Source organism: Adiantum capillus-veneris, chromosome 24 (assembly GCF_014529385.1).
Source record: "Adiantum capillus-veneris isolate H3 chromosome 24, ASM1452938v2, whole genome shotgun sequence".
Lineage (NCBI taxonomy): Eukaryota > Viridiplantae > Streptophyta > Polypodiopsida > Polypodiales > Pteridaceae > Adiantum > Adiantum capillus-veneris.
Genome location: NC_140954.1, coordinates 31,752,504 through 31,779,789, shown reverse-complemented (window position 1 = coordinate 31,779,789; position 27,286 = coordinate 31,752,504). Strand labels below are relative to the sequence as shown.

Here is a 27,286-nt window from a genome sequence, read left to right as displayed (position 1 = left end):
CGTCGTGGCCGGCATCACACTCTAGCCTACATCCTAGATTACACGTATTTATCAACCAGCACGCTACTCCAGCCTCTATACTTGGTCCCTAGTTCAGAGTTGCTATGAGTGCCTATGGCAACCTTGGCTATTGCAGCGCTGAATTAAGCCTATCAATGAGCTTGAAACAAATATAGCTCTCCTGATTGCATCGCACCAGCTACCCTCCCTCTCTCTGTTTTTTGCACACTTTCATGCTCTGCTGCAAGCAGCCTTGAGCTCCTTCCCCACCATCACTACCTGCCGATTGGTCATCAGTTTGCTCTCTTGCTTTCATTGTTCAACTCTAATGGCTAGAGGATCGCTGCTGCTAGAAGCGGCGCAGCTGATTCGATGCGTCAGCTTCTTGTTCACTCTTCTTCTCTTTGCTGCATCTACCGGAATTAAGGCCTCGCCGATCCGCGTCCCGGACTTGCAGCAATGCGAGCTGGCAATGGACGCGTCCGTTACGGGTCCACCAATGACTCTCACCCTTAATTGCTGCTTGCCAATCCCTGCAAAGGGCCCTATCAAATTCTCATTCAGCAAATACAAATCGAATCCGAGAGTCCGGCAGGCCGCGCACACAGTGAGCGACGACTACATTGCAAAATACACGCGGGCATATGAGCTGATGAAGGCGCTGCCGGACGACGACCCCCGGAGCTTTTACACGCAGGCGGACATTCATTGCGCCTTTTGCAACTTCGCGTACATGCAGGCGGAGAATTCTAGCGTCCCTCTGCAGGTACACTTCTCATGGCTCTTCCTGCCATGGCACCGGTGGTACCTCTACTGGCACGAACGGATTCTGCAGAGCCTGCTGGGCGATCCCACCTTTTCGCTTGTTTTCTGGAACTGGGATGACCAGCACGACGGCGGGAATGTGATGCCGGACATGTTTGTGCACAACGGAACGGCCCTGTATGATGAGAATCGGAATCAGAATAATTTGCCGCCGGCGCTGGTGAAGCTGAGACCCAACACCACCGGCAATAACACCGCCATCGTGAATCAGAACCTGAATGACATGTATCAGGATGTGGTCAGAGCCACCACTGCAGAGCTCTTTATGGGAGGTGCTTACAGGTACTCTCTCTCTCTCACTCTCTCTCTCTCTGGATCCCTTTTGAAGGTTGTATCCCCGTAATCCCCCCCCTAGAGACCTTTCAACAAGAATGGAGATTGTTTTGGCCTACATGCGGCATGCAAACAGTTCTCCTCGAACTCCTGGGCGCAATTATGGACCATTTGACCTTTTTGCGATAAATTGTATACTATTAGATTAAGCTTGTTGAACAAGTCTAAGTTCTAACATGGGAAAGGCAATGTTTTTCCTTACTTTTCATGGAGCGTTTAAGAGAGACATTGACAGGGGCCACACACTCTCTCTTCTCGTCTTATTTGGGTATGTCTCACACACATTCGTTCTAACATGTGTGAAAATGAGATGTGAGAATTGATCGTTTGATGGTGGAAAATAGACATCCAGGAAGTCTTACGCCCATCTTTGCTCTATGGAAGACACTTACAAAGCCCCATGTGAACAATGATTATTAGAGTCGAGTTCATGACCATGTGGGCGAAAGGCAATAGCGATGTTAGCTAGGCTACACCCATTTGACAAGAAGCCCATAATAATTTTTGGGGGCTTTATTTTGGTGCTCGCATTTGATAGGATCGTTAGTGTTTACGAGACGCATTGACTTTGGCATCACATGTTTTCTCCCATCATCTTAGGTAGGACAGTTTGAGGCTGATTCACCTTGTTTGTTATTTCTGTTTTCTTAATGTATTAGAGGGCGTCTCTAATATTGCCCAGGTAGTCGAGACAATGCCTACTCTCTTGTGCCTGCATGCTCTACAGCAACACCAGGCTACAAGCGGGTGGTCCAAACCATGATGCCCTCACCGGCAAGCGACGTTGCCCATTCACCGCCAATGGCACACATCCTATTGGCACTGTCCTCGCCTTACTTCTCTTTTATCTTCTGCAGTGCCTGCACCTGCACGCATATGGTTGTGGAACATTCGCATGGTTTACAGGTATTAGGATGGGCGCCGCCATACCGGGTGGGATGACTATCGGTGGGCTCCTCTAACTTGCTTGCGACTTTGTCAAGCCCCACATAAATCCAAGCACAAGACATTGAATACATGCATATGAATCCATGTCATGAGACCAAACCTCAATCATGTAGTATACGGATAGGCGTAGGGCTGGACACTAGGTAGCATAGAAAGGGGAGGATGAAGGGAGGAGGCAAAAGGCAAGGTGTTCAGCAATGAGTAGCGGTATTCCATATTTTTATGGATTTTCCAAGAGAAAATATTGAAAAATCAAATTTTTACTAGTTTTACACTATTTTTCTCAAAATCTAAGCGAGTTTCTTCCTTTTCCTCTTTGTCTCAACAAGCATTCTTGAAATTCAAAGCGGCATAATTGTAAGCTAAGACACATTTCTTTCAAATATTGGTGAGTAGCCTTTGGCATTCAGGATAAGCTGCGGAGTCTGTGCACCTACGAGAGGGGCTAACGGGGAGAGAGAGAGAGAGAGAGAGAGAGAGAGAGAGAGAGAGAGAGAATGATGGTTGTCCAACGACATGATCATAGGCACAATAGAGAGAGTACTGCTCTGAAAAAACTTTTTTTCAAAAACTTGGGAAACCTACATATGACAAATAGTACACGTAACTTGACTAAGGAAGATTTTGCACTAAATTTCTCTAACTTTTTAGACTTCCTCACTTTCAAATTTAAATTTGAGAGGTAAACCTCACAATTTGTAGGTGGGATTACACAATTTAGCCCAAGTTTTTTTTTTGGGGGAGAGAGAGAGAGAGAGAGAGAGAGAGAGAGAGAGAGAGAGAGAGAGAGTAATTCCAAGGGCACTTGGTCAAATGAATGAAGAGTTAAATGAATTAAGAATAGTCTGCCAAAAAGTATTTTCAAGTGCATGCAATCACATTACATTAGGAAATGCTTCCATCTCTACATTTCACCATCGGATCGCATCCTTTGATCACGATGCTCGAATCCAGTGCTGTGCGTGGGGAGTTACAAAGTGTGTCTTTGCCGGGCAATGACCAACTCCTGGAAAAATTATTTGTAGACGATTTGCTCCTCTCCTTGAAGGCGTGTCCCTAGGTCTTCATGAAAGCTCTGGAGATTGTGCAAACGTTTGCTGTGGTCTCAAGTTTCACACGTAGTATCAAGAATTCAAGGTTGATCTCCTTGTCAAAAAATGATTCCTTCGACCCTTTTGATTGGTCACGTGAGATTGTCTCAAAAGGAAATATCTTCAGGCACCTTGGGGTCCCCATGTGGATGGATGTAACTTAAAAACAAATATTTCATTAGGTCCTTGAAAAGATCAAAACAAAAATGAGAAGTTGCGAGTATGCTCTTCTCCTATTCCCGAGCCGGGTTAAATTGATAAATTCATTTATGCTTCCATATATTGCCTTCACCAACCCACTTCTCAAGATGGCAAAGTATCAACGGAAAGAGTTCTTAAAACCATTAAAAAGATTTTTATAAAAAACAACACGAAATCCTCGGCACCATGGCCAGGGGCCAGATGGGCGTCTGTCGCTTGACCAGTGGACCAAGGAGGTCTTGGAATTCTTAACCCAATTTCCCATGCTGAGGCTCGTTGTGCCAAATTTGTGGTCTCATTGGCTAAACAGGACCAAGCGTCAGCTATCATGACCAAAGATATGTTCCATATAGTTAAACTTGGTTCAAAAGTTGCTAAGTGGAAAGAAGTAGAGTTTCACGACAAACTCTTAGACCCAGCGTGGTCTAGCCTAAGATTAGGGGGCATCTTAAGGGAATTGGTAAGGAAGTGCAAAAGAGCAGCTGGGGTTTTGGAGTGGGGTGAAGAAACCAGGTACTTCAAGAACTCCATCTTGCATTGGTCCCCTTGGCTCTCTAAAGTTGTAGGACCACCACAAAGCCCCTATTGGATAGAAACTACCAGGAAAGTGAATAATAAGGGTCTGAATCGGCTAGTTCACTTCTGGGATGGTAACAATAAGAGATGAAAAACCATTGACCTTCTGGAAACCCGATATCAACTAAATGGCTTGGAGGTATTGTTAGTCACCAGAGTGATAAAAGAGCTTGACAGTGTTGTAATGCCAATCTGTGAATCTGGGTTTGAGTGGAATGCTTGGAGATGGCCCGGATGTAGTCTTTCATGGAAACCCCAGTCTAAAGGCATATATCATGCAATTATACATGATAATAATTGGTCTAGACTCCTCAACAAAATATGGAAGAGACAATGGCCGAAAGAACAGTGGGAGGAAGTCATGGAGAACATCTGGAAGCCAAAGTAGTTAGATATATTTTTATGGAAGGTGATGTGGGGTGATTTACCGACGGGTATAAAGATCCAAGTGACAGAAACTGGGTCAGATCGATGCATGGGGTGCAGGATAGCTAGTGAGGATTTGGCCCACCTATTCATGGAATGACAAGCGATCAGAGGCTTGGCAAGGAAAATCTGCAAGTGGGTCCAAAGGACATCGCAGATGAGATTCTTTAAGACTGATATGTTCCTTGGTGGAAAGAAGTTGGGAGTTCCTGCTCTTCTCATCTGTACTCAAACTGTTAGGTACTTCTTCCATCATATATGACAGGCGAGGAACCGCCGTTTGTTTGAAGAAAATTTAGACGTGGAAAGCTTCACAGATATTATACAAGGAAACAAAGTGGTGATCTATATGCTGAGACGCAAGCAAGACTTGAAAGATTGATCTAGGGCTACCCATGCTATATTGTCAACCTACGTAAGTAAAGCCTAGGACTATAGTTCAACTACTTTGTTAAGCTGGTGACAATAAGCCTCGATGATAGGCGTTAGAATTCCAACTTGTAATCTTCAGCACCTCAAGGCTCGGCCGGAGCTTGAGGTTGTTTTGTAATTTCAGGTTGTGCTTAATAAAATACACTTACAAATTGTGAGTTTTGCCAAAAAAAAAAAAAGGAAATGCTTCCATCTAAAGTAATAGGTAAAGACAAGGATTCAAGAGCCTTCGCCTACAGGCTCGTTCTACTCGTTTTGCCCACTAAGAGCAGGGAAGGCTCGTTGGGGTGGGTTGACGGACGACACGTGGGCTTGCAGTGGAGGCAGGGTGGATTGTGGGCTGAGGCCGATGCGGAGGACCGCCCTGGGTGGGGGCACCTGGCTGCAAGATCCTCTTCGACTGCCCTCCTCATGGATTGGCTCTTCATTTTTTGACAGTAGGAGTTGGCTTGCGCTCCTTTCTCCTTCGGAGATCAATATGTAAGCCTCGGTTCCTGGCATTCTGTTGGGTTTGGGAGGGGGTGTGGCTCCAGTGGCAGGGGAGCCCCATTTGTGTGGCACTCTCAGATCCATGTTGTGGTTTGAAGATGGGATTGTCTCCTTAGCATCCAAGAGGTTCTTCTCGTGGCTCAGATCGAGAGGGTTTTGTGCGTGGCAGCTGTGGATATTTTCGATGGTGGAGGTTGTTCGGGCCGGGTCTATGGCTTCACCTTCACCTGTTGGTTCTTCTGGTTTTGATTGCTCTTGTGTGTCTACAGTCAGTGTGCTAGAGGTGTTGGTTCAGTCCAAGTGATGGCATGTTGAGGCATTGTGATGGAGCTTCCTTTTGCTTTTGGCTATCTTGAGGCATGTGGGTGGCGGTGGTAGAGTCATCGACGTGGTGGCACCTTTGGTGGCCTATTGGTGATGGGGACAATGGGCCCCGCCCTTTCGATATTACACTTGATATGCTAGAGGTCATATCTTTTCTTTGTGGCTTAGAGGGCATGGTGGCCTGGGGTGATAGACCACTCACCACGGTGGCATCCCCCTTGTCGGTCTCATGCTTTGTATTGTCGACATTATGGTATCTAGTTGTATGCAAGGTTTTGGCTCCATGTAGAATCTTGAACATGTTGGGGTATAAAGCCCAATGTGGTCGCCCAGGTAAGTGGGCGGGCCGCCAGGTATGTACACATATTCTTTTGTAAAAACCTAATAAGAACTCACTATGCTCTACACATTACAGTAGAGCGAGTTCACCATATCGTTGTGCTCTTCTTCTCGCACTCTCTCTCGCGTCGCACTTCCGCTCGTACTCCTTCAACTGGTATCAGAGCTTAGATCGAGGCTCAGGGAAGCACTGCACGAGGCTAGAGTCACCAACTCAGATTGGAGTGAAATTCGACAGGCGAAGACATGGCCCCAAATCTCGTGGGAAAGCTCGAAGGGATTGGTGTTGTCAGAATTTCATTCTGAGGTCATCTCGGCCACCGTTCGGCTTCGACAAAGGTCTGCGTAGGCCATTTTCGACTACGTGGTCTCGACGGGTGCAGATCCTACTCTGCAAATTTGGGGTTTTTGGCCTACGACTGCAGGTGCTGAGGATATCGACACTCCCAGAGTGCTGATTTGTGGTTGTCTACACATCGAAGGACGGCTCACAGTTCTTGGAGGCGTATCACATACGACACGGGCGCATCTACACACAGATTGTAGGCGACATCCACTAGTTCATCAGGTAGATTGTGTTTGCTGCTTGATATTCTAGATTTCATCCTGACATTGCAGGTACCTCCACATGGGATGTATTGTCAGAGATGATGTATGTCTGTTGAGGGTTTGCTGGCTGTGAGTCACGCAGCAAACAACCGCCGCAGCGGTTACAGCATACAGTGGGAAATTTGTGGATGTATGACTTTGTGGGAAGTCTATGTACTGCCAGATTTACTGCAGCCTTTGTTGAGGGTCGAGTGAGGTTTTATTGAGTTGGGGGATTCTTGAATGTTGAGATCCTTTCGATGATACAGGTCTTGGAGCGATCCCTCGAGCATCCTTAGATAGGCAGCTAGGATGTATTGACTGTGAGTTAGACAGTTGGGATTGCATCTTTGCTTTACTGCCATTGAGGCATTGTCGTAGTCTATGCTTACAGACAGTGACAGGACAGTGAGAGACAGTACAGGTGCAGGACAGGTTTACCCGCATCTTACAGTGTAAGAGATACTATTTTTTGAGCTGTTTTTTGGTCTGTTTTTTGAGTACACCAGAGCCATTTTACAAAGGAGACTCTGCCGAAATTTATGCAGAATCTGAAGCTTTCTTGGTTCATTTGACAGGTTGATATTGGTTCAGAGGTCAGTTTACAGGGGAAACTCTGCCGAATTTTTCCCAGGAAAGTAAACCACTGTGAAGCGTAGCTATGGCTGGATCACCGAACACTGCTCTTTACAATATCAAGAAGCTGGATGGAACCAATTTCCCATTGTGGAAGAAGCAGATTTGGCACGTGTTGGTACAAAAGAAGCAGATAAAACCTATAAAGCTCAAGGGGATAAAACCAGAAGATATGGACGAAGATGAATGGAGCGAAATGGATGAATTGGCACTTTCTACCATTATGTTGACTTTGGCAGAAGCATTTACTTCAATGTAGCAGACGAGATGCAGGCTTATCAAGCATGGTTAAAGCTGAGTGATCTTTATGAGAAGCAGAGTGCAGCTTCACAGGTATACTGGCTTAAGAAGCTTGTTGACTTGAAGATGAAAGAAGGGACACCTATGTCCAATCATCTGAATGAATTCAACACAATCTATAGTCAGTTGCCAGCTCAAGGTGTCAAGTTTGATGAACCTGTTAGAGCTATGTTCCTGTTGATCACATTGCCGGAAAGTTGGGACACTTTTCGCACAGCTTTGAGTAATTCTCCACCTCCAGATGGTTTGAACATAGCAGGTGTAGAAGGAAGTCTGCTTACTGAAGAAACCAATAGAAAGACAATGGACAAAGGCAAAGGAACAGCCTTAGTTGTCAGGGGAAGGACCAAAGAAAAGTACAAAGGTGGAAAGAGGAATCAGTCTCGTAGCAAGTCCCGCAGTGCTAAAGGCAAGAGTGACATAGAATGCTACCATTGTGGCAAGAAGGGTCACATGAAAAGAGACTGCAGAGAATGGAAAGCAGAAAAAGGCAAAGAGAAAGCTGAAGACCATGGTGAGAAGAACAAGTCCTCAGTGAAGATTCAAGAAATAAATGTGACAAACATTGTTGCAGAGGATGACAGTCTAGTGTCAGGAGACATCTACTTCTTGAAGAATACAATGGACTCAGCTCTTCTTACAGCATCTGATGGAAATGCACTAAGTGATTGGATTATAGACTCAGGGGCATCACTTCATGTGTCTCCAAACAAGGAGTGGTTTACCTCTTATGTGACCACTAAAGATCATGTTCGGCTAGGCAATGGGCAGACATGTGAGATCTTAGGTGTTGGAGATGTTCAATTGAAGTTTCAGAATGGCTCTTCTTTCACGTTGAAGAATGTGAGACATATTCCCGCAATTACAAAGAGCTAGATCAGTACAGGTTTACTTGATGATGTTGGCTACGTCACCACTTTTGGACAGAACATGTGAAAGATATCCAAGGGTTCTATGACAGTAGCACATGGAGTAAAGTCTGGAGGACTTTACATGATTTATGTATCAAATGTCTCTAAAAATGTAATCAATGTAACCGAGCAGCCGAACGTTTCTTTGTGGCATAGCCGGTTAGGACATATGTCCAAGAAGGGAATGGAAATCTTGTCTCGTTCTGGTTATTTGCCTGGCTTTTCATTTAATGATTTTGAATTCTGTGAACATTGTTTGTATGGTAAGCAAACACAGCAGCCACATAAGCATAGAAGCAGTAGAAGAGATACACAGTTGGCACTTGTTCATAGTGATTTGTGTGGACCTATGCCTAACCTATCTCTAGGGGGAGCTTCTTACTTTATGACATTTATAGATGATTACTCGAGGAAAGTATGGGTTTACTTTCTCAAGCACAAGGATGAAGCGTTTAGTGTTTTCAAAACGTTTGTGACACTTGTGGAGAATCAGAGTGGCAAGAAGCTTAAATGCTTACGCATTGACAATGGTGGAGAGTATGTTTCAAAGGCCTTTCATGACTTTTGTGAGTCAAAAGGTATAAAACGTGAACTTACTGCTCCTTACAATCCTCCTCAAAATGGTGTTGCTGAGAGGATGAATAGGACCATACAAGAGAAGGTCAGAAGTATGTTGTCTAATGCACAACTGCCAAATGGGTTTTGGGCTGAAGCTGTATCAACAGCTGTTCATCTTGTAAATAGATCTCCTAGCAAGGTTTTGCAGAAGGATTCAGTGCCAGAGATGGTATGGTCAGGCAAAATGCCCTCATACAAGCATCTCAGAGTCTTTGGCTGTGAGGCATATACTCACGTTCCAAAGGAATTTAGGAACAAACTTGAGCCAAAGAGTAGAAAGTGCATCTTTCTAGGCTATGGTAATTCTGGTGAGATGGGGTACAGACTTTGGGATCCCGAATCCAGAAAGGTTGTCGGTAGCAATGATGTTCACTTTAATGAATCCAAATATCATTCTAAACCAGAGAGGGTTGAGGAGATTAGAAGAGTTGTCTTCCAAGAAGATGGACCTGCACGTGCAAGACAAAATGTTAGGGCTCAAGAGGAGCAAGGACAGGATAGAGTGGAACCACAGGTTGTGGCTGAGCCTAAGCCACCTATTGTGCGTAGATCTGGACGTATCACGCGACCTCCTGATAGGTTTGTTCCATCTATGAACTATGTCATGTTGACTGATTGCAATGAGCCTTCATGTTACAAGGAAGCAGTGCAAATGAAGGACTCCGGGAATTGGCAATTGGCCATGCAGTCAGAGATGACAGCTCTGCATAAAAACAAGACATGGAAGCTAGTTAAATTACCACAGGGCAAAAAGGCTCTACGTTGTAAATGGGTTTACAGGTATAAGATCACCGCTCATGATAGTCAGCCAAAGTACAAAGCAAGGCTTGTTGCCAAGGGCTTTAAGAAAGAACAAGGCATTGACTTTGATGAAGTCTTCTCTCCGGTGGTCAAGATGACTACATTGAGATGCTTTCTTGCATTGGTTGCCATATTAGATTTGGTGTTGCACCAAATGGATGTCAAGACAGCGTTCTTGCATGGTGATTTAGATGTGGAAATTTACATGCAGCAGCCAGAAGGGTTTGTTGAGAAAGGCAAGGAAGATTGTGTTTGCCATTTGTTAAAGAGTCTTTATGGCTTAAAACAATCACCGAGGGCATGGTACCATAAATTCCACAAGTTTATGCTTTCTCAAGGCTACAAACGTAGTGAGTTGGATCACTGTCTATATACAAAGAAGACTAAGGATGGTAGTTGGATGATCCTTATTTTGTATGTGGATGACATGTTGATTGCTGGCAAGCACTTGGAAGAAATTTCAGCTTTGAAGTCAAAGATGGCAAAATCGTTTGACATGAAAGACATGGGTGAGGCAAGTCATATACTTGGTATGCGCATTGAGAGAGACAGATCAAAGAAGTTGATTTGGTTATCTCAAACAAAGTATATTGACAAGGTTTTGCAACGTTTCAATATGGAAATGGGAAAGGCACTGAGTGTTCCATTGCCACCATATGTGAAACTTAGCAAACAAGATTGTCCTGTGTCTGAGGAAGAACAGGCTGAAATGGATAAGATTCCATATGCGTCTGCAGTGGGTAGTTTGATGTATGCAATGATTGCTACTCGCCCAGACATTGCATTTGCAGTGGGAGTAGTAAGTCGATACATATCAAACCCAGGCAAGAAACATTGGGAGGCAGTGAAAGGAATATTGAGATACCTGAAAGCTACAAAGAGTATGCGTATATGCTATGGGAGTCAGGAGCTAAGTGTAAAGGGTTTTACACACTCAGATTATGCAGGTGACTTAGACAACCGAAGGTCTACGTCAGGGTATGTCTTTACATTGGCTGGTGGAGCAGTATCATGGCGTTCTAGATTACAAGATTGTGTTACTCAGTCTACTACAGAGGCTGAATATGTTGTTGCATCAGAGGCATGCAAAGAATCAATTTGGCTTAATCGACTAGTAACAGATTTGGGAATCAAAGAAGATATGCCTGTGTTATATTGTGATAGTCAAAGTGCTATACAATTGGCTCGCAATCCAATTTATCACTCAAAGACGAAGCATGTGGATGTGAAGTATCATTTCATCAGGGAAATGCTCGAGGATAAGAAACTTCAGCTTGTCAAAGTTCACACCACAGAAAATCCTGCTGATCTACTTACAAAAGGACTTCCCTCAGAGAGCTTTGCGCATTTTCGCAAGCAGTTAGGTGTAGGGTAGTACATCACGTCTCTACATCTCTTGTATATTAGCTTGTATAGTAGCTTCTCTCACACGTAAAGTACCACATTGGACTTTAAGTGGGAGGTTGTTGGGGTATAAAGCCCAATGTGGTCGCCCAGGTAAGTGGGCGGGCCGCCAGGTATGTACACATATTCTTTTGTAAAAACCTAATAAGAACTCACTATGCTCTACACATTACAGTAGAGCGAGTTCACCATATCGTTGTGCTCTTCTTCTCGCACTCTCTCTCGCGTCGCACTTCCGCTCGTACTCCTTCAGAACATTGTGCGCCATGGCTCGATTGGAGCATGGTGATGATGTAGTGGGGTTTTTTAATATAACCTCATTTAATGTGAGGTTTGGAAAAAAAAAGAGAGGAAATGCTTCTATCTACTAACTTGCACTCTAGAAGGCTGAAATGGGAGCTTCTAGAGCCACATTGGCATTAAATCAGTCTAATGTACATGTAACTAGTCAGTGTGCGCGCAGGATGGACGGAGAATCTACGGTTGGGTGTCTACAGCTTGCGAGACCTCATAGCAAGGAGGCTCATGAAGGTTCTGCGGCAGGGCCGGCATCAACTCCTAGTGCAAGCAAGAGCTGGTGGTTGACCTTGGAGTGGCGGGTGGCTCGGGAGAGAGAAGCCAGGCTGCTCTAGCCTTTGGGCTCTGCAACCTCCTTTAATGCCGTGGCTGTGATCTTCTTATTCTTGGGCAACGAGAGAGAGCTGCTCTCGTCTCTTATTGGAAAGGAACTGTAAAAGTAACTTATGATTTTAATAAGTGTGGACTTCCTTTCCACCTACCTCTATTCCCTAATTCCCACATGGACCCCTTTTACCTATGCAAGTCTCAACATGTGTCTATTCCCACCTACCTATAATTCCCATGTGATGGATAATCCTCACTCCCTCAACTTGTATATAAATCCCATTAGTTGCCCTCATTTGTAACAAGGTCTTCACTCTCCATTCAAGTGCAATCTATTGTCATTGCTCTATTTCTATCTTGCACTCTCTTATGTCTTGACATTAGCATATTAATTAATAGTGATATTGATCACATTTAAGTTAATCTCTAATTTCTCACATGGTATCAGAGCACTAGAACTTAAGATTAATTTTTTTAATTAGCGCTAAGAGTATTCCATCTCTCTAGCCCACACTCAAAGCCTCACTCTCCATTCTTTTCAAGGAATCCGGAATCTCGAAAGATGGCCGAGTTAGCTTCTTCATATATCTTCCGCATCCACCTACAAGCCCCGCTACATTATCGACAAGCTTAATGGCACTAACTACCAAGTGTGGAAGATTCGGATGGAACTCTACCTCACGCAGCTGCAACTTTGGGACGTCACGTCAGGAGTCGAAGAGCAACCTGACCACCCCGAAGACCCTGAAGACAAAGATTCAACATACTTCATCGACACCTATAATACTTGGCATAGTAGAAACAATAGTGCCAAGATGGAGCTCATTCTCCATTGCCAAGATCGGCAAGTCCAAATGGTGAAAAAGCTAACTACTGCTAGCGCCATTTGGAAGTTCTTCGAGAAGAACTACGAGCACACTGACCTCGTCTACCAAGTTTCCCTGATCAAGAAATTGGTAAACACTACCATGCAAGAGGGTCAGTCATCCTCCAAGTTTTTGGAGACGTGGCAAATACTTCTAGATGAAGTACTTATCTCAGGGCTTGCCATCCCTGAAGAGCTTCAAAGTATGCTCTTATTGGCTTCTCTACCTGCATCATGGAGAGCCTTTATCACTACACAAGCCACTACGGCTAACTTGCAGCTACAAAATCTTGTAGCCAAGATCCATCAGGAGGAAACGCTTTGCGACCACACTAGCAACTCGCAGAAGCCAATAGCACTTGTCACTATGACAAGAAACTCACGCCCTTACAACGGCAAGAAGCCTCAACATTCGGGCCCTCCTCGACAACACAATAATTCTGGAAGAAAGTCGCAATTTCAAATCCACCACAATCACCAAAATTCAAAGCAATGCGCCAATTGTCATCGCTTTGGACACCTCACAAAGGACTGCCGGCAACCACGCAATCAAGGTAATCGTCCTATCCCTCACCCTAATCTATATCCTTCTTACCCTCAAGGGGGAACACGCCATGGCCAACCATCTCCTTTTATTTATGGTCAAGCTCATTATGCTGACATATCTACTTATGATAGCCCATCTTATCCTTTGCAACTATATGCCACCACTATAGCTACTTCATATCCCAATATCTGGCTACTTGATACGGGCGCCACCCATCATATGACATATCACCTACACTGGCTATCCAACATCACTTATCTAGAACACCCTCTAGAAGTATGCCTCGGTGATAACAGCATCCAGCTCGCCAAAGCCTATGGAGATGCTGTCATTAACCTACCTAATGGCCTACACACCACTATTTCTCACGTATATTATGTCTCTGGTCTCAAGAAAAATCTCATCTCTGTCAGCGAGCTAACCGACAACGGCATCATCATCAAATTCGTGCGAGAAGGCTGCCACATTTCGACACTAAACAAAGATGGTCAGTATGTCACACTTTTGGTCCCCAAAACTCGGCGTCTTTATCCATTGGGTGACTCATCGCCTGCACATGCATCTGCATCATCCATAAAAACACAAGAAAACACACTCAAATGGCATTATAGACTAGGACATATTTCTCAACATGTTTTGCACCAACTCACTCATCGCCAACTTGCACTAGGTCTTCCCAAGCACCTCACTCACATCACACTTTGTGAGGGATGCATTCTTGCTAAAGCACATCATGTCCCATTCCCCACTTCATCATCACGAGCCACTGCACCTCTCGACCTCATCCACTCTGATGTTTGTGGCCCATTGCCCGTCAACTCCCTCACTGGAAATAAGTATATGCTTACTTTTATAGATGATTTCTCAAAATACACAACTACTTACTACATGGCCGAGAAATCCTCAACCTTCTCTCATTTTTGCACATTCAAGGCATTAGTTGAGACTAAACATGGTTGCCACATTAAAACTCTCCACACAGATCATGGTGGGGAACACACTTCTCATGCATTCAAAGATCTATGTCTTTCTGTTGGTATTCGACATGAATTCTCCATCACCGACCACCCACAACAAAACGGTCGTGCCGAGCGCAAGAATCGCACACTATTTGAAGTTGCTCGTGCCATGCTTCTTCAAGCTAGCCTCCCAGACACCTATTGGGAAGAAGCTACCGCCACTGCATGCTACATTCAAAACCGCATTCCATCCACCCGCAATCCTACTACTACACCCTACACCCTCTGGCACGGTCACCCACCTCATCTTGGCCACCTTCGCATCTTTGGAAGCATTGCATATCCACTTGTGACACAACCTTTATCAAAAGTATCACCACGTGCTCAACGCACAACTTTTGTCGGCTATGGTGATCGCTTTGGCATCAAGGCATACTGCCTCTATATCCCAGACCATCACAAGTTTATCTTTGTTCGTACCGTCGTCTTTGATGAAGAATTCATCCTCTCAGGCAAATCTTCTCCACCATTGCACCCTACATTCTCATCACCAGTCCACTCTTCTCATCAATCTTTGTTGACGGCCTCACCCACACACACACCCATGCAAATTTCCCACCCTTCTAGGCACAATCTTGAGCCTCCCTTAACCATCCAAAGGCCTTTCCTCATCGCCCATCCACCTCCTCGTGTCTCGCATTCTCATGCACAGCCAATCGGCAACACTCATGCACCACCTCTTGCACCCATCTCCTCACAGTTGACACCATCACCAACACCGTCCATCCTGACTACCGCTACTTCCATCACACCACAGACACTCGGTGCTCCACCTCGTGAGCTCCCATCACCTTCGCTACCGGTGTCACCTTTTTTCCGCAAATCCCACGAAACCTTGCCAGTTACTCCCATCCCAGAAGATGTCGACGAAGTCGAGCCTCATAGCTCTACTTCTGCCACCTCACCATTGCAACACACTTCGGCTATACACTTGGACCAAGCCGCCTCTAGTTAGCATGGCCGCACCCGCTCTCTTCGCGAGATCTATGAAGCCACCAATTTCTCTGCTGTCCTCAGTGATGAAATGATTCTTGAACATCCACCAAAGCCTCTTGAAGATGCCCTTACCCTCTTTGTTCTCGATGCCCTCGATTCTAGCAAGAGCAAGGAGTGGCATGCTGCCATATTGGATGAACTCCAAGCCCTCAAAGAAGCTAACGCTTGGGAGCTTGTGCCACCTCCTAAGAATCATAACATTGTCTCTTGCAAATGTCTCTTAAAGAAGAAATACCACCCCAACGGCTCAGTTGATCGCCACAAGGCACGCCTTGTCGCTCGCGACTTCAATCAACAACAAGACTACAATATCTACATGTGGAAAATCTCTAAAGGCATGGCTATCTTAGGCGCATCGGATGACATTCCTCTTCTTGGCACATCGGAGTACATGATTCTACAAGCGATTGACTACATCTCTCACGCCTCATCTTGTAATTTTAGTTTGATCCCTACTGGATGAACTTCTCATTGAGGGGGGATATCATGTATCTACGACATGGCTACTTCACAAAGCTCTTTTGTTCATCAATCTCAATGTTACAACGAGAAGTCCACCCTTAAGGGGGGATGTAAAAGTAACTTATGATTTTAATAAGTGTGGACTTCCTTTCCACCTACCTCTATTCCCTAATTCCCACATGGACCCCTTTTACCTATGCAAGTCTCAACATGTGTCTATTCCCACCTACCTATAATTCCCATGTGATGGATAATCCTCACTCCCTCAACTTGTATATAAATCCCATTAGCTGCCCTCATTTGTAACAAGGTCTTCACTCTCCATTCAAGTGCAATCTATTGTCATTGCTCTATTTCTATCTTGCACTCTCTTATGTCTTGACATTAGCATATTAATTAATAGTGATATTAATCACATTTAAGTTAATCTCTAAGTTCTCACAGGAACATCAGCTGTTAGCTCATTTGCGCCCCCCCTTGAGGGTTTGGCATCCGAGTGACAAGCGGCGTCCGATCTCGTGGCATTAAGGATGGCTTTCTAATGGGGTTTGGCTCCCCAAGTTAGCTTGTTTCAAGTCACCGCACTATCGGTTGCTCATGGTTTGCTCCTACCTGGCTGGAGTATGGAAATTGGGACCGCAGTGGCACACTTCTGGTCTAGGAGCTGCTGCTGATTGCAGGTATTTGTGTGTCTCACTATGATTGTTTGTGTGTATAGCCTATCCGGTGTCAGAGGGTAGTTTGTGGTGGCCTTGCTGTGGTTATAGGTTTGAGGCTCCTTGTAAAAAGCCTGTGTATATGGATTAATATTCTTTTCTTGTATTAGCTGTTGGGTTGTTGCTTCATGTAAAAGCCTGTTTTGTTGATCCTTGTGAACTTTGGACACCTTGGCTCAATTTGAGCAAGGCTGTTGTAGTAATCCTTTCTGGGTTTCTAATTAATCCTTACTCACATGTGTGAGTATTGCCACCAAAAAAATTGCATACAAAAAGGGGTAATTTATTTCTATGAAAGAGAACATAAGGGTTGGTTACATTCAAAAAAAATAGGGGGTCTAAAAAATTGCCTTGAGCGCACGTGCTATATAGGCCTTTCATGTACGACCCTCTGAGACCAAGTCCAACACCTAATGGGAGTACAATGGATAGTTTTTCTTGTATACTCAATGGAATTAAAGTAGTTCAATGCCATGCAATACTGCGCTAGGGTGCTTTTCCAATGTATATGTTTCAGCTTGAGGTATGACATAGTTGCAGCTACATCATAACGACATGATGCCACTCTTTTATGTGGTGTCAATCCTTGTGAAAAGTATCTGAGTATGGACGTGATGCTTATTTAAGAAAACCAAATGCTAGGGTTTAACAGCTTGAGCGTGATGAACCCTGCCTCTGCGCATCGCTGGTCAGCTCTACCGAGTCGTGCATGAGTAGGGAAGTACTCTGGTCAGGCCATGCAGGGGACGAGCTGTGTGCAGGGGCGTGGGTGAGGTCGAGCATGGCAACCAGTGTGGCTGAGGAGCAGGGATCTGCTGTGCAGATGCTTGGGGGTTGTCCCCAGGGAGGGGAACCTGGCCAAGCTTTGCTCTGCCCCTTAGGTACCTTCATCGCACACTTATTTTTTCAGATGAGGGCTTGGCGGCTGCCCTCCCCTCCTCTTGAGGGGTTCATCGCTTGCCAGGCCTTGGTTAGGGTTTATCTGTTCCTCCTGCTGCCGTATGGCAGGGGATTGGCATGTGGCAGGTATCATTTCTATAGTGGCACCGGTCGGCTTCGGTTCATGTGTCTGTGCTTCACTCTCCGAGAAAGCTTGGTCTCATGTTGTTGGTCTGGCTTCAACCAGTTTCTCTATAGCGGCAAGGTGGATTGTGGTCGGCAAGGAGCTTTGGCGCGTGTTGTTGGCACTCCAAGCTTGACCGTTGGGGTCGAGGTTGCTGGTTGTGGTGCAGTGGAATCTTCATGGTAGGGGTGCCGGCTCGGTTCGGTTTTGGCTGGGATGGAGCCTTGCGGGGATGGGAGCGTATGTCCTTTTGGTGGTAGCAGAAGGCTCATGTTGGCTCAGGATCGGTTCGTGATGTTTTTCCGGCCCTTGGTGGCTACTGCTGCTGGTGGTTATTGTGTCTTCAGGGGCTTTTCTATACGGTGGAAATGCTGGGCAGGTTCGATTGGTTATACTTTCTGGCATTATGTATTGGTGATGTATGTAAGATTGTGGCTCCTTGTAAAAGCCAGAGCAAGGTCTAGTTTTTTGTACATTAGTTGGGCTCCTTGTAAAAGCCCCCATGATGATGTCTTTGGAATTTGTGTGGTGGGCCATGGCACGGTGTGTGCATGGTCTGTATGTGGTCTTTCTTTGCTTTTATAACGTAATCTTAACTCACATTATGTGAGTTTTGAAAAAAAAAAAAACAGCTATGTCTCCTGAGGCTAGTGTTGACAATAGATACATTATAATTGGATGAGTGTAAGCTCCCCTTAGATGACATATTGGTCTACATTCGTGACATTCCCCTTAGATGTCGTAACGACATAATGCCACTCTTTTATGTGGTGTCAATCCTTGTAAAAAGTATTTGAGTATGGTAATACTTTATTTAAGAAAACCAATTGCTAGCTATGTCTCCTTAGGCTAGTGTCGACAACACATATGTTATAAACAGTAACTCCCCTTAGATGACATATTGGTCTACATTTGTAATATTCCCCACCATTTGATGGGGCTTATATGAGTCACTATCTATTTAGCTTGTGGATGCCCTTGAGATTTTTAGACCTCTTGTGACCGAGTTCTTCCAATGATTGCTTTCTTTGTCTTCCAATATGTGTACAAGAAAGGAACATTTGCTTGTTCGCAATTCCAATAGTATACAATAGTATATGTTGGAAGCGAGAATATAGAAACCATAACTATCCGTCTTTGCAAGCAAGCTATGAAGAATATGGTTCATCAATTATTGTTTATCAATAGTGAAAAGGTACATAGGTAGATTTGTTATGGATGAAGGAGATAGGGAAAATAAAATTTTACTATATGGAGATGCTATGCGTAACTAGTAATACTACCTTGTGCGACCCGCCTACTGGCGTGTCTCGCTCGTTCTTACCAACGGTAAAATGGTAAATCTTTTGGCAGTAGCACTGTTGGAGGCGGTGCTTAGGCATGCCAACACATACTACATAAGCCTTACATTGAGAGAGAGAGAGAGAGAGAGAGAGAGAGAGAGAGAGATGTCAACACTTAGTACATAAGCCCTACATTTAGTACAACGGTGTTGCCTTCGGCAGTGCTATGCAGATTTTCTTACCTTAGGCATGCCAACACTATCTACATAAGCGAATGGCCGCACTCAAATCAAATAGAGAGCCTAAGAACTTGTTAAACAGACTGCATTGATTGCAACTCGTGGCTACACGAATCACTGCTCTACTGAAATGCATTGCAATCTCTTTTCCTCTTGTGTGAACATAAGCCTGCCTATACTTTGTCATAAATTCAATCCCACATCTCATCATTCTTGAGTCAATTGGTGCATCTCAATTTCAATTGCAAGTGTGAGTTGGGTGCAAAGCAAACTTCTTACCACTCTTACATATACATTACTATACCCTCCTCATTACTACACATTGCTCTGACACTCACCCACACACACTGACACAGCTCATTCCACCGTTGCCATGACTTGCCCATCAGAGCTACCGGCATACCATCACCGCACACACATCATTGACCAACGGCTTCTCCATCTCTCTCTCTCTCTCTCTCTCCCCCCCCCCCCAAAAAAAAAAATCTTCTTCATCTCTCTGAGTCTTCCTTCGTCTCTCGCTATCTCTTGCCTCAAAATGTCTCCTTTCTCTAAAGTACATTACACCAACCCCTTTCTCTATCTCTGTGCCTCAATCTGCACACCTCTCTCTCTCTCTCTCTCTCTCTCTCTCTCTCTCTCTCTGATGAGTTGGTAGGCGTCGCTTTTCCTCTGTCTCTCGCTATCTCTTGCTTGAAAATGTATCCTTTCTCTAAAGCACATTACACCAACCCCTCTCTCTCTCTCTCTCTCTCTCTCTCTCTCTCTCTCTCTCATGAGTTGGTAGGCGCTGCTTTGAAGCACAGTACGCCAACCACTCTCTATCTCACTGTGCCTCTACTTGCAAACCACGCGACACATGCCTCTGTGTGTGTGTGTGTATGGCGTGAGTTGGTAGGCTCTCTCTCTCTCTCTCTCTCTCTCTCTCTCTCTCCGTTAGCCTTCAGGTGCACAGAGCCCGCGGCTTTGTCTAGTTGCCAAAGGCTGTTGACCAGTATTCGGAAAAAATGTGTTAGCCTATAATCGCACAACTTTGAAATTCAAAAATGCGTGTTGAGACGAAGAGGAAGAAGAAAAAATCCGCTTTGATTTTGAGAAAAATTGTAACAATAGTAAAAATTTGCCCTAATTTTCAATGTTTCTGCTTGAAAAATCCATATAAAGGAGTTGTGTATGGTTGTGAAATGACTTTTCGTGAACACTTTTGCTCACCGCTTGGCCTCCCTTCAATAACCAAGGGTATACATTTGCAGGTAAAGGGACATGTGCAATAATTATTTGAGCGTTTTGGATATGAATGTGCAAGCATTTATCCGGATATAAGGCTCCTCGAGCACTTTTTGTGCTTTATGAAGTGCACCACAGTAGGCATACATGTTGACCAAGGTAGTGCCAAGCACGACGTTTTCTTTCAGCAACCACCAACTAACAATATCAACGTGAATTCTTCCGCCCATATCAGCATCTTGTGTAATGCTAAGGTGCAAGTGTACATGATTGCATTTGGAGAGATGCCCTCTGTCCGCATAAGCTGAAAACGGCTCTCTCTTGGTGACCTGACCTTGTTGGACATATCCTGCAATCCATGCACTCCTTGAGACAACATTGCATCTCGATAGACACCATCGCTTCGCATTAGCTGAAACAGCCCAATGTGTATGTGATTGCATCCGAGAGACACCCTCACTTTGCATCCGTTGAAAAGCGCCTAGAGCTCCTTGGACGTGCTCAAGTTGGGCATATCCAATCAATGCATTTCAAAAGACGACATCCTGGACAGGAAGCTCATCAAGCACTTTTCCCGCTTTATGAAGTGCACCACATTTGGCATACATGTTGACCAAGGCAGTGCCAAGAACAACGTTTTCTTTCAACAACCACTCACTAACAATATCATCATAACTTCTTTTGCCCATATCAGCATCTTGTGTACTACCACATGCCCTCAAGGTGCCACTGTACATGATTGCATTTGGAGAGATGCAGTCTCTCTGCATCTGCTTAAAAAAGCTCTCTCTCTCTCTTCCTTACTTAACCTTGTAGCAATCAATGCACTGCTTGAAATAACATTACATCTAGAGAGAGACCCTCACTTCGCATTAGCTGAAAATAGGCTAGAGCGTATGTGATTGCGTCTAGAGAGACACCCTCACTTCATCCACTAAATAACAACCAGAGCTCCTTGGCCCTGCCCAAGTTGGGCATATCCCCCAATCAGTGCATCTCAAGAGACGACATTTCGAACAGAAAGCTCCTCAAGCACTTCGTGTGCTTCATGAAGTGCACTACATGTGGCATACATGTCGACCAAGGTAGTGGCAAGCACGACGTCCCATTCCATTGAAAACAGCCTAGAGCTCCTGAGCCCTGTCCAAGTTAGGCATATCCCGCAATCAGGCGACATCCGCGACAGGAAGCTCTTAAAGTACTTTTTGTGATCGATGAAGTGCACCACATTAGGCATACATATCGATCAAGGTAGTTCCAAGCACAACCATTGACTAACAATATCAAGTGAATTCTTTTGCACATATCAGCATCTTGTGCAATGCCATATGCCTTCAAGGTGCAAGTGTACTTGATTGCATTTGAAGAAATGCCCTCTCTCTGCATCTGTTGAAAACAGATCTCTCTCTTCTTGCCCTGACAATGTTGGACATATTGTGTAATCAACACACTGCTTGAGATAACATTCCATTTCGAGAGATGCCTTCTCTCTGCATCAGGTGAAACATTCTAGAGCATATGTGATTGCATCTGGAAGAGAGCAGAAGCATAGGCTAGAATAAGCTAGCAGTCGTAGGCGAGACATTGAGGGAGATGGCCTAGCCACTTGTCCTAAAAGCTCGAGTTGAGATTCTCGATGGCCTCTAATTGCTTCTGCTGATACGTGTTTGCTTCTAGAGAGATATCCTCTCTTTGTCCACTGAAAAATGACCAGAGCTCCTTGGCCCTGCCCAAGTTGGACATATCCCACAAGAGACGACATCTCGGATAGAAAGCTCCTCAAGCACTTCATGTGCTTCATGAAGTGCACTACAAGTGGCATACATGTCGACCAAGGCGATGCCAAGCACGACGTCACATTCCATTGGAAATATCTTGGAGCTCCTTGGTCCTACCCAAGTTAGGCATATCTCGAAATCAGACAACATCCGCGATAGGAAGCTAGTACTTTTTGTGATCTATGGACTGCACCACATGAGGCATACATGTCGACCAAGGTAGTGCGGCGTGCCAAGCACAACCACTGACTATCAATATCAAAATGAATTCTTTTGCCCATATCAACATCTTGTGCAATACCATATGCCTTCAAGGTGCAAGTGTACTTGATTGCATTTAGAGAAGAAGAAAAATAAGAAGAGGATTTTAACGTCGCAGGAAACTATCCCAAGAGACCTCAAAGATCTATCCAACGAGAGTTGAACTCAAGATCTGTTATTGAAGAGAGATGCCCTCTCTCTGCATCTGTTGAAAACAGATCTCTCTTTTCCTGACCTGACACTACTGGACAAATCCTGCAATCAATGCACTCCTTGAGATAACATTGCATTTCGAGAGATGTCCTCTCTCTGCATCAGTTGAAAACGTTCTAGAGCATATGTGATTGCATGTGGAAGAGAGCAGGAGCGTAGGCTACCATAAGCTGGTAGTTGTAGGTGAGACATTGAGGGAGATGGCCTAGCCACTTGTCCTAAAAGCTCGAGTCGATCTGCTCAATGGCCTCTGATTGCTGTTGCTCATATGTGACTGAGTCTAGAGAGACATCCTCGCTTCGTCCAATGAAAAACGACCAGAGCTCCTTGGCCCTGCCCACGTTGGGCATATCCTGCAGTCACTGCATTTCAAGAGACGACATCTTGGACAAAGAAAAGCTCCTCAAGCACTTCTTGTGCTTGCACTATAGGTGGCATACATGTTGACCAAGTCAATGTCAAGCACGATGTCACCTTCCGGTGTAAACAGCGTGGAGCTTCTTGGCTGTGCCCAAGTTAGGCATATCCCACATTCAGACGACGTCCATGATAGGAAGCTCCTAAAGGACTTTTTGTGATCTATGAAGTGCACCACATTAGGCATACATGTCGACCAAGGTAGTGCCAAGCACAACCACTGACTAACAATATCAAAATGAATTCTTTTCGCCCATATCAGCATCTTGTGCAATGCCATATGCCTTCAAGGTGCAAGCGTACTTGATTGTATTTGGAGATCTCTCTGCATCTGTTGAAAACAGATCTCTCTCTTCCTGACCTGATACTGCTCGACATAATCTAGAGCATCTGTGATTGCATCTGGAAGAGAGCAGGAGCATAGGCTACCATAAGCTGGCAGTGGTAGGCGAGACATTGATGGAGTCGGCCTAGCCACCTACATGTCCTAAAAGCTCGAGTCGCGCTGCTCTCTGAGTGCTGTTGTCTGATGGCCTCTACGCTCGACGGCAAATTCCAAGTTTGCCTTTATTTGGTTAGGGAAAGTGCATTTTTCTAGCCCTGCTGGACAGCTCGGGGGTGCAAAGAACACCATCGGAATAAGAAAAACGCGACACGTGGCCGAGGAGGGAGCCGGAATCCTCCCCCTTTTTGTGATATATAAAGTGCACCACATTAGGCATACACGTCGACCACTGACTAACAATATCAAAATGAATTCTTTTGCCTATATCAGCATCTTGTGAAATGCCATATGCCTTCAAGATGCAAGTGTACTTGATTGCATTTGGAGAGAGGCCCCTTCTCTGCATCTGTTGAAAACAAATCTCATCCTGCAATCAACGCACTCCTTAAGATAACATTGCATTTGGAGAGATGCCCTCTCTCTGCATTAGCTGAAAACATTCTAGAGCATATGTGATTGCATTGGGGAAGAGAGCAGGAGCGTAGGAGCTGAAAACATTCTAGAGCATATGTGATTGCATCTCAAAGAGAGGAGGAGCATAGGCTACCATAAGATGGCAGTCGTAGGCGAGACATTGAGGGAGACGGCATAGCCACCGCTCGTCGAGCTGCTCGATTGCCTCTGGCTGCTGCTGCTTGATGGCCTCTGAGCTCGACAGGTAATTTCAAGTTTGCTTTTATTTTCTTCTGTTAGGGAAACTGTAGCCCTGACCTCGACGGCTGCCTCTCTCTCTCTCTCTCTCTCTCTCTCTCTCTCTCTCTCTCTCACTCTCATAACATGTCTTGAGTTCAACTCTCCGCATCGGATAGATTTTTAAGGTCTCATGGGATAGTTTCGTACGACGTTAAATACTCTTCTTTTTCTTTTTCTTTCTTTCTAACAATGTGCCAACACGTCTCTCTGTCTATCTGCAGTGTCTCCTTGTGTTGCCGAAGTTGTAGAGAACACCATCGGACGAAGCAAAACGCGACACATGGTCGGGGAGGAAGCCGGAATCCCTCCCCCTTTTATTAATAGTATAGATATAAGGTTGATAGCAAGAATAAGCAACATGACAATTGTGTTATAGCCAAACTTCACTTGCATATGTAATGTTGGGGCACACACTAGGCTCAGTGACATTCATGTCCACTCCAATTTGAAATGTAGTTTTATAAATGGCATTTTTTGAAGTAAAGCAGACCTATAATTGGAAAATTGATAGTTTTATATCTAATAAGTGCAAGAAGGCTTTGCGAAATGCTCTAAGTCCCTCTTGAGGATTTTTGTGTTTAACTGTGTCTGAATTTGTCCTAAAACAAGGATTTGGATGTTTATTCATGTCAAGAGTGTTGATTAAAAGCTCATTATTGACAATTTAAACCTTACAATGCTAAAATGTATCATTCACTTTGTGTGTGCAGAACCGGGACGGACCTCACAAATTCAACAGTGTTAGATGCACCATTGGGGGGACTGATTGAGAATGGGGTGCACAATGGCGTCCACTCATGGACAGGGGATCCTAATCTCCCGCTCATCCAAGACATGGGCACCTTCACTACTGCCGCTAGGGACCCCATCTTCTATGCGCATCACAGCAATGTGGATCGGCTTTGGGACAAATGGAAATATGATATGCCGGGTGGACCAAGGGCTGACCACGACGACTCTGACTTCTTGCATGCAGAGTTCTACTTCTATGATGAGACGGCTAGTCTGGTGAAGGTGAAAGTTCGTGATGCCTTGGACAATTCCAAATTGGGTGTCAGCTACCCAACTATGGCTGCTGACAAGCTTTGGATCCACTACAAATCACCAGTCACGTCCAAAGGTAGTGCTATCATCGCCGCCCGTGCCGCCGGTGTTGCCACCATGGGTGCTGCCCCCCAAAATGGCACCATCTTCCTTGGCTCCAACTTCTCTGCCATCGTCAAAACCCCCTCCTCCCCGCCACCCGCCACGTCCAAGGCCACTGTCCTTGTCATCCAAGGTCTCCAACTCACCCGTAATAGCTTTGTCTCATTGATTGCCTTTGTAAACCTTCCCTTTGCTAATTCTCTCACTGACACTAGCAGCGCCGAGTACTTGGGAACCTTCAACATCATCCCCACCACCAACACCAAGTACCGCCACCTCACTGCTAATGTCAAGTTTGATATTGGTGACAACATGCAACGAATTGGCATTCAACATGAGCCTGAGGTGATCATCACCCTAGCTATCACGGGTGTCGAACCTGTCTCCATTCAAGGCCTCCTCATTGACTAGTCATGAACCATCGTCTTCCACATACCTTTCCACATGCTGATCTTGTCTATTGGGTTTCCTCTCAAGGTGTTGCTCTCCCTCTCTCACCTCCTACCCTCTTTCACTCTCTAGGTTGGGATTTATGTCACCCTGTTTGGATCATTCATATACTGTCTAAACTATTTGTACAGCCTAAGTGCATTATTTTCTAGAATCTAACTTTCCAATGCACCTATAAGGGCCATCTTGTGTGTTCTATAGGAGATCTTTCTAGCATATGAAGCCAATGTGGATGAATTTAAAGCATGTGTTTTTGCTAGTCACAAAATAAAAAATTTATGGTGGTTGTCAAATAGTTGGTAATATCGTTGGTATCACAATGGATGATACAGATGGTATGATCCACTCGGATATTGATGGTTTTAGTCCATAAATACCAATGGTTTTATCAATGGTGTGTTCATAGAACATGTTTTGAGTAACCATGTGTAAAAGGCTTGACCACCCATCAACCCTAAAGTACAAGTGACCATTCATCACTTAGTTTTCTAAGATTTTTTTTTTCAGTCACATAGCACCATATTATATAAAATGGAAAATTCTTGATAATAAGGGAATCTTAAACTTCGACCCATGCCACTTAAAATGGGAAAATTCGATCTATTTGGAAAAATCTAGGTATGCTAAAATGTTAAGACTATTATACACCACGAGTTTTGTTGAGGCATGAGGCCATTCTATTCAATATGTGTTCAAATCACTTGTTGAATGATTTTTAGTTTAGAAAATATTCTCATCTCATAGGGTATGTGGTGTTGATAAACACCTTAGAGATAACAAACATCATAAAAAGAGTCTTAATTTCATATGGTGGACACAAACTTTGAAAATTAATTGAAAAGTGTTAGTACATTCAAACCTAGATCATTATATAAATTGACAAAAACTTAAAGGTGTTACTATATACATGTGGTAATGATGTGTGTGAACACACCTAGCACCGTCGGGAGGTTTTTTCCCTTGTGCATTAATATTGTATATACGTCCATCACGTTAGGGCTAACTTATCTTTCCATTGCACACTAAATAATACTCTTTCTTTTGTGTGCCTTGAGCTTCCTTTGTCTTCTCCAAACTGTGTGTTTTTTTGCAACCCTAATTTTAACAATTGGTATCAGAGCATGTTGCGTCCTCTTGGGCTTAGTCGTCGTCGGCAGCTCCAGCACACGTTGTTGGGAAACAAGCAAACTAAACACCTCTATAGCGATGTCACCCAAGAACGTTGAAAGAGCACTACAAGAACACTAAAATATTTGGAAAACCCCTTTGAAACACCACTAATCCAACAAGATAGTCTCTTTGGGAATTTGCTGGCGGTCCCCCACCCAAGAGACTATGTCACATAGGAGCAAAACCCTGTCAAAGCACGGATTTACAACACACACCAACCAGCTCATATGAAGACAAGGGCCTCCCCTTTCACAATTGAACATCGCAAACCCACAACTTCAACATCAATTCCACAATTCATAGATACATGCCCTCCCAATCTGTCTACACACAATTTGCTACTAGGCTGTCATAGCCATAACCTTGCAGA

At 44.6% G+C, this 27,286-nt stretch overlaps 1 protein-coding gene across 2 annotated transcripts; it reads left to right on the top strand.

Moving 5' to 3' along the window:
* Positions 1–25,930, top strand: LOC147426165 (polyphenol oxidase I, chloroplastic-like). 2 transcript variants are annotated; one of them, XM_086497889.1, is made up of 3 exons: positions 1–1,107; positions 24,861–25,429; positions 25,515–25,930. In XM_086497889.1, exons 1-3 carry the CDS (start codon positions 329–331, stop codon positions 25,643–25,645), a joined length of 1,479 nt encoding a protein of 492 aa, XP_086354015.1. In that variant the 5' UTR covers positions 1–328; the 3' UTR covers positions 25,646–25,930. The 2 variants fall into 2 exon arrangements, with proteins under 2 accessions (XP_086354015.1, XP_086354014.1); XM_086497888.1 differs by having other exon boundaries at positions 24,861–25,930.
* The last annotated feature ends 1,356 nt before the right edge of the window (positions 25,931–27,286 follow it).